Raw genomic sequence first — 8,175 nt, 5'->3', positions numbered from 1 at the left:
CACAGATGGTGTTTTGTGTAAAGTGGTGTTTTTCTGATGAAAAAACGATGAAAAATGATTCTGCAGCTGAGACGGGTGCAACATCAAACTGTGGGCGCTTTGCAAGCGAGACTAAGTGGAATTCCTACATCAGGATAAATTAATTACGGTAAATTAGTCTCCTTAGTTAAAAATCAGAAAACGTCTGCAGTGATGGCAGCAGATGGACATGAGATGAGTCCGTGCCAGAAGCCAGTTGCACTGGTGTGGTACACTGGCTGTGTGGATTGCTCTAACTGAACAAGTGGTTTCCAGGGAGGGGGATCCATCTTTGCTCACCTTCAGGGTGAGTTGGGGGCTCTGATGCCTTTCAGCACCTGCCTTTCAGCTTAGACAGGTGCTTAATCAATTTTACACCAAGCAAAAAAGGGATAGTCCATGGATTAGCTGCCAGTGGGCAGCCAACAGAACTAAGGAAAAGTCTAAAAGCAGTGGCTAAGGATTTCTAGATAAAAAATAGGCTTTGCTTTCTGCCCACCTAAAAATCCAACTGGTTTGCTCCAGACCTCCAGTGGCAGCCAAAAGATGAAAAGGGACGGTTTGTTCAAGACTGCCCTACCTGCTCCTCAGCAGAATAGCAAGAAAACAAACCCGGGGCTTTTCCTCTTTGACATTTCTCAGTGATTTTGCTGATGTTTCTCCAGATCTGAGTTCACTGGAGGCCAACATCTGCTTTTTAGGCGCTGTTGAGCTAAGCCCTTGCATTTGTCCATGAGGTGCCCATCTGATGCCCAGTGGTGACAGTCCATATTGGTTCAATTCTCAGCATGAGGATCAATGTTGACCTGTAACATTGAAACCTTCCCTGAGGAGAGAGGAGTCATAGGAGAGATGCACGTGAGGACAAATTGGTCCTTTAGTGGCACAGGCTGGGGTTGCAGGAGGAGGTGAGAAAGCACTTGTGGTGTTTTCCTAACATCCTGATCAGCTTTGAGCAGTTGTAAGAACATCATCCCAGCTAGGTATATCACACCAGCCATATAGCAATTTCCCAGTGACGATTGCCAATCGTCATCAAAGCACAGGGCTTGGAAAAGGCAGCTAAGAAGGGTTTCCTCTCCTGTGTTCATCAGCAAACCACATCTCCATCCAGCCTCCAGTGCCAAGCAAGAGTGTGGGAGATGACTTTGGTGCTCCTTCTGTATCTGCACTGTGAACAACCAGCACGCATCTCCCGCCAGGAAAAAACCCTGTATTTCATCCTGGGAGAAGTGTTCAATTCCAGTTCAACCCAATTTATCAGGTGTGGTTTGGGGTGAAACACACACTGGACAAGCCTAAAGGCTGTCTGGGGCCCTCCTGCTGGTGGGAAGGAATGGGAAGGAGGTGAGGATGGTGTGGTCAAAGCCTGTAGGGCTGGATCCTGTTGCAGAGGTGTGAGGATGAAGATGGCAGTTGGGACACCTGAACTGCCCCCATGCTGGTCGCTTCCCCAAGGCAGCTTTCCGGGCAGGATCACTGACATTTCCTTGAGCCCACCTAAACCACCCCATCCTTTGGCCCTGCCAGTCCCTTTGTGGTCACTTTGGCCGTGTTTATAAGGAAAGGGAACAGAGCCCTTTCCCTGCCCAGTGCTCCTCCACCCACCCAGCCAGGGCAGCCATGGGTGCACAACCCACCGGGACATCCCCAGCAGGGTCCTGACACCTCTCCCCAGGAAAGGGCTGGAAGAACACTCATCGGTGTGGAGCACATCTCAAAGGGTCACTCAATGGCTCTGAGCCTTCGCCCTAGCCCGGCTCCATTCACCGACATCAGCACAGCTTTGGCTCAGCCTGTTGCCCAATTTCTACCAGGGCTTGCGTGAGTTTTGAAGGCTTGCATCTCTTTATAGCAACAGGGAAGACATTGATGATAATGAAGAGGCCTTTAATATAAATTTTACTTTAATGGACACATTTTACACAGTAAAATGATTGGCGTGTGCAGGGTTTCTAGATTCTCTTGCTGATTCTCTTGTAGGTGAGGTCTCCCATGGTCAGTGTCTGAAAAACAAATGGAGAGTGTTAGCTTTTCATGGTGCTTGGCTCCAAACTCTACTTGGAAAGGATCTGGTCTTGCAAATCAAAACAAGACTGGTCCCCAGTCTATCTCCTATAAACTGAATTATTAAAGCTTTGGATTTCTTCATGAATATCCCAAAGTAGGTAGGGATAATCTGGCATCCCTCAACTGGGATCAGTCTGCTGCACCTCTCTCTCTAAAAGTGCCAAGCCCAGACACATACATACCTATACCGCTGGGTGGGTGAGAACATGCCTTTATTATATGAAACTTTGATCAGCAATGCCTACTGGGGTCTAAAAGAGTACATTTTGGATCAGACTATAATGAAAAACTGCCTTCAGTGCCTGGCCAACTGATCAACTTTGGCTGCAGAGCCTGAGTGCAAGCATGTGCTCATCTCCAGCACCTCCCAAAGTTCCCCAGCATCTCTCTAGGCTTTCTAGGGCCAGGCTGCTGAAGGCAGCTGTATGCACCATTACTCCAGCCATTGCCCTTCTCTTCTACACTTACATTGGTGATGGTGTCTCCGTTGAGTTCGGTGACAGATTTCAGCCCTTTCAGGTTTGCGACCAGTCTGTTGTTACCCTCCATCTGAACAACAGCCTGGTAGGAGGAGGCAGAGACATTCATGTTATTGCTGGAGACCATCTCAACCCTTCCAATTTGTCCTTCCCCTTCTGTACTGAGTTGCCACTATCCCCTCTGCAAGCTGTTTGGAGTAAGCTGCTCCCCTGGTGATTTTGGCTTTCCTGGGAGGAGGAAGAGAGAGGGTTGTGGTGGTGGTGACTACAACACAAGTGTGTGGATGTTTACTTTGGCCTCTCCAGGGATGTGATTTTGCTGCCGTACCTACTTCTCTCCCCTTCAGATTGAGACTGACTCATGGCTCCCGCACTGTTAGATGCCAGAGCAGGGATCCTTGGCATCCCTTGGCATCACACCAACACATGAGTTTCGAGGAAGAAGAAGGAAGGCTCTTCACCCTGCCAGTGCTGGTGCCTCCATGCAGCCCTGATGCTCCTTGGGGCAGCTCCTCATGCAGCACCCAGACCAAGGGGAGCTGCACGCCTCCAAGGAGAGGACTGCAGAGCCACCTGAGCTGGGCCAGGGCATTCCATGTCACCTCCTCTCCACCCCCCACCTATTGCATATTGCTGCAGCAACCTCCTTTGGGGTGGGGTGACGGGGAGCTGGGTGACAGTATGGGGCTGGGGGGAGTCTTGGTCAAGGTGGGAAACTATTTAAGGAGCTTTCAGAAACTCATTTGTGGCTGGAAAGCTCTCAGAGGGACAGGTACATCTGCTGAGTCTCTGCCCCCAGAGGCTACAGACAGCACCAGCATCCCCAGGGCAGCTATCACTGATCATTGAAATTACTCAAATAAATAACCCAGCAAAAAACATTTCTGTTCATCTGTCTGTCCAGCTAGAAGACATGTTCATCTGCCCTTGAGTTGCTGCTTTATGGAGGGTAAAACTCTTCTAACAGCCATTTCCCCCTAGTTTATGTGCAAGGGAATTCAGTGATGCTGGAAATCGTGACATAGCTGGTGTGGCTCTAAGAGCCCAATTCACTGGGTGATCATCCCTCCTGCTTTCAAAAGTCCCTGCAGTATCATCTTCTCCCAAGGTAGAGGTGAGAGGCAATATTTGCCCGTGGCGCTGTCTTGACATTTCATGAACCATTGGAAACTAATGTCCAGGAACGGGAGCTGACCCAATTTGAAGGGTGATGGATCCTCACCTTGCCAAATCAACTCACCCAGTGCAAACAGAAGCAGTGGAAAAGGCTAGCAGAGAAGCTAACAGCTGCTGGGACTTAAAAGGAGAGATTTATTGGTTTAGGATTCACTGGCTGACTTTCCTGCACTACCTTTAAGTCAACAAAACAAAGGTGGGAGTATGTTTCATGTTGCAACATGACAGAAAGTCAACCCTTTTCCATCTCAAATCTTTCAGACCTTTTGCTGTCAGAAAAACTTATCAAAGCATCTCTATCCCCCTTTTCCAAATGGGCTATTAAAACACTGGCTTCCAGTGTTTTCCAAACTGGCTATTAAAATAGCTTTAGAAATGCAAGGCTTCATCTGCAGAAGTGCTGGTTGGGGAGCTTGTTTTATAAAAGCGAAGAGGGGAGGTGGGAACTTCAGAGTCTCAGGCTCTGAGTTTCTCAGGAAGGTGGCTCAGAAATGGGCTGTCATTTTCAGAAATGTGTCCCTAAGAGACTTGCTGAGGACCTGCAGGGCAGCGGGTGTCACATCTGCAGACTTGGTTTCAGCAGTTAGCCCCTTCCCATTATATTAAATCATGCACGCAAACTGTGATAGACAGAACCAGGCTGGGGAATTACCCATGTCTTTTCCCTGTGTCAGATTAACACCCGTGGTCTGGTCATTCCCTTTGCTCAAGTACAGAGGGAATGGCTGGAAAGGAAATTTAATATCCCTGAGCCCCTGCAGCCCTGGCAGAGGAGGAGCTGATCACTCACCTTGACTTTCTCTCCTGTCAGCATCTCCATCTCGCACTCCTCCCCGATGACAAACTCGTTGTGCAGCACTTTGGAGCCAGTGGTCACAGTAATCTTGAACTTTTTTCCATCCTGCACAATTTCTGAGATGCTCTTGATGTCCTTGCCCTTCTGGATCTGATCATCGGGAAGCCCTGCCCGGGAACAAGAGATGTTAGGTGGACCTTGGAGCCATCGGTGGGCAGGTTGCTGCTGCTGAATGAATGTAGCAGGATTTGGGGACCCACAGCTGGGAGGCTTTCTATTCCAGTGTGGAAACACCTCCCTTGCCTCACCGACCTGGCTGGGAGCAGAACAGCTACCTCCCTGGCTAAGCATCAATCGGAAAGAAAAAAATCCTGTTTTCTTTCCTTCACTGAGAGGCAAGCAGAGAAAACGGAATAAATCGAGGCAGAATGGGGGAACCAAGTGGGGTTTTTAATGAGATTCAGGCTCCCTCAGAACCAGCTCACTGAAGTCTTCTCTCGAAGCCTGAAGCTGATCTGACAGGTAGAGCCCCTCCAGCACATAACTGTGCAGAATTAGTGCACAGCCTCCTGAATCTCTGCAGGAGCACCTTCCCTGGCATGGACACTGGTGGAAATCTAGCTAGCCACATTTATCATTAAGCATTTAAACAACCCCGACTATTTTTCCGACAAATGGTGGAATCTGGGGCTTTGTAGCATCGCTAAGCAGCAGCACGGTGGGCTGAGCAATGTCCTGCTCGCCATCAACTTTCACAGCCTGACGGAGCAGATCTATAGCTGCCCTAAGCCACCAAGGTCCTGCTGGCTTATCACATGTCTGCCGCACTCTGTTGTGCTGGCTGTGGCTGCAGAGCTTGCTGGGACCATTTTCCTGCAAGCCATAAAATTTCACCCAGCATCTCCTGACCTCCAGCCGCCAGCCAGAGAGATGCTTTCTCTTCTATTTTGAGATATCCACGCACATACATTTAAAAAACCCCAACAATTGCAAGATGACAGACAGAAATAGGAAATCTGAGACATGTTTTCAATCTACATCATCAGCACAGGTAGATTCCCAAATATCAGTGGGATCTGCAGAGGCAAAGCAGCACATAGCACATGCAGGCACTTACCAAGGGCTTTCATAAAAGGCTCAAAATTTTCCTGGGACTGGAGTTCATACTTTCCAGTGAAGCTCATGATGGAAAAGCTCTCTGTGCTCCCAACACAAGAGAAGGTGCCTTGCTGGTAAGCAGAGCTTGGTTTTATAAGGTCCTTTTGCCTTAAAAGTTGGTCAGAGGTAAGATGATGTAATTCTTTTATGGCCATGTTCAAACATTAACATAAAACTGGGCAATGGTCAGTGATAAATTGCTCTACATTTTACAGACCTCGATTTACAATGTGGGGGCAGGGAAAATTCCGTAAACCCATTTTATGGAGGTAGCAACGTGGCATCCATAAACAATTATTAAAAAAAAAATTGTGCAAAGAGATCAATTATCAGAGGAACGAGCCAAATCATCTAATCAGCTTGCAGTCTGGAAGTGCACATCTGGAAGAGGAGAAAGCAGTGAAAGATTATGGTGTCCCCTGGAGCTGACACCAGTGGGGTTTCTATTCACTGATATGTGCACGCTGGGTCTTTAGCATTGGCATGAAGAGTAGTGACTGCACGCTGGCAGACACTAACTTGCTCATTCCTTCAGATGCCTAGCGGTCCTCTGTAATGGTGGGTTTTGGTGTAACCCAGATGTAGCAGTAGTCACAAAATCATCATTGTCCCCTAAGGAGAAAACACGACTCAAAATGAAATCCTGGGCTTGAATTGGCCCATGCTGAAGACTGCAGTTTAATTCAGACTCCATCACTACGGCCTTGCCTCCAAGAAAGGGGTTTCATGTGGATAGATGGACCAGTGCCATTAGTCATCTAGCAAGGCTACTGCCAGGAGCCACCACCAAAACCCCCTTTCCTCTCCTTTCCCCAGAGGAGCCACAGTCACTCGTGTACTGAAGGACCATCCCAGCCCTCAGAGCTGCATTTCTCCCAAACGCCACGTCAGAATTAGGGCCAGCGGCAGCCTCCAAGCTGAGCCCAATTCATCCCTCCAAAGCAGGACTCGGGGCTGGGCTCCTCTCCCAGTGTGGTCCCCTCAGCTGAGCATCCCGAGTTGCTGCACGGCATCTGAGCATCCACCCTCTGGGTCTGGACTCCCAGTCTCACCTTCTTGCTCCCATCTCATCCTCTGCCCCAATGAATTCCTCCTGCCTCCCGAAGTCACCAGCTCAGGGATTTTCCCCTTTTTCACTCACATGCCTTCTCCTCTTTGCAATTCTTCCATTCTGCCTTCTCATAGCATCTTTGGCTTCTTTTTTAAGTGAAATCATGGATAAGCATGAAAAAAACCCCTGTCTCCTTCCAATCTGGAGATGGTGTCAGAGCCTTCTGCAGCCGACTGTCCCGTTCCTGCAGGCTCAGCCCGGGGCTGCCGCCCTCCTCCACGCTCTGTGCTGCAGTGGTGCGCAGTGACGCTGCCTGGGCTAGATTTAGCCTCAGTTTCTGGTTAATTAGTACAGGCAGTGTCTGCCTGACAAGGCAGGAGAGGGAAAAACTCTGCCGGTGGGGTGGGTGGCAGGTGAAGTTGACTGGGGGGGGGGACGTCCATAGGGGACATCACCCCTCCGCACCATGGAGGGCGTCAGGCAGGTTCAGAGAGCACTCATGGGGGGTGGGCTGATTCAGCAATTTCTCCAAACAAAGAGCTTTTCAGCTTTTTTCCCTTTTATCCCCCGCTTCCCAACAGGAATGACATCACCTTAGGAATTGCATTTCATTTTTTCCCCCGCCCCGGGTGAATACCTTGGGGTCACGCGAGGCCGTGCTGCCACACGTGCCTTTTCAGTGTCTTCTTCATAGGGACAGTGGTGACTGACCTCTCCGGCCGGGTCCTGGCAGCAGCCGGAGCTGGCAGTTCCCTGCCTCCCACCAGGCAATGTCCTCCAGCCACGGACCACCTGGAAGCACATGTGTGCCTCCCACGCATTCATGCCCTGGACCTCCAGCAGCTCCTCCAGGCAATTCGGGTCCCCTCTCTTTGCACAGTGGGGAGAGAGATTCCGACTTGAAAAAACACCTGAATATTTTTCTATCAATCATCTGACTCATTTTGGAGCCCAGCGCTCCCAATGCACTGTGGGGCGATCACCATGGGAAAGCTCCAGCACTGCACGGCTCATTTTCGCCCCACCGTCATCAACCGGAGCAGCCTGGAGTTGTGGTTTCCATTCATTTTTCAGCGAGATGCACTTCCAGACCGGCCACATCTGACAACATCCCACTGCCGGGGGGGGATGCCCAGTTGTCACCCATTTCCATATGCAGGCTAGGGAGAAGGGGTAACCACTAAGTCAGTAGGGAGAGACCTTTCTCAGGTAATCTCAGCCACGTCCAGTGCCATGAGGACCTCTGAGCTGACATCGAGGTAAGTCAAAGGAGAGAAATAGGAGAAACACGTCGTGAGTAGTGTCCCAGGGCTACCTATCCCCCGCCAGCCTCTCCAAATGAAGCCTACATGCCTAGGGCATTTGTAAATATTTCATATTATCCAAGATGAAACCAATCTTACGTGCTTGAAGGAGCACCTTATTTT

The 8,175-nt window shown here is 49.7% G+C and overlaps 1 protein-coding gene across 1 annotated transcript; it reads right to left on the bottom strand.

Annotated features, from left to right (window-relative positions):
* Positions 1 to 1,907: 1,907 nt before the first annotated feature.
* On the bottom strand, positions 1,908 to 5,810 carry FABP1 (fatty acid binding protein 1). The gene is made up of 4 exons (XM_030013258.2): positions 5,657 to 5,810; positions 4,534 to 4,706; positions 2,557 to 2,649; positions 1,908 to 2,024 (listed from the first exon to the last, which is right to left on the bottom strand). Exons 1-4 carry the CDS (start codon positions 5,721 to 5,723, stop codon positions 1,974 to 1,976), a joined length of 384 nt encoding a protein of 127 aa, XP_029869118.1. The 5' UTR covers positions 5,724 to 5,810; the 3' UTR covers positions 1,908 to 1,973.
* Positions 5,811 to 8,175: the final 2,365 nt, after the last annotated feature.

This window comes from Aquila chrysaetos, chromosome 1, assembly GCF_900496995.4.
Source record: "Aquila chrysaetos chrysaetos chromosome 1, bAquChr1.4, whole genome shotgun sequence".
Classification (NCBI taxonomy): domain Eukaryota; kingdom Metazoa; phylum Chordata; class Aves; order Accipitriformes; family Accipitridae; genus Aquila; species Aquila chrysaetos.
Note: the sequence above shows the minus strand (reverse complement) of the source record. Positions and strands in the feature narration are given on the sequence as shown.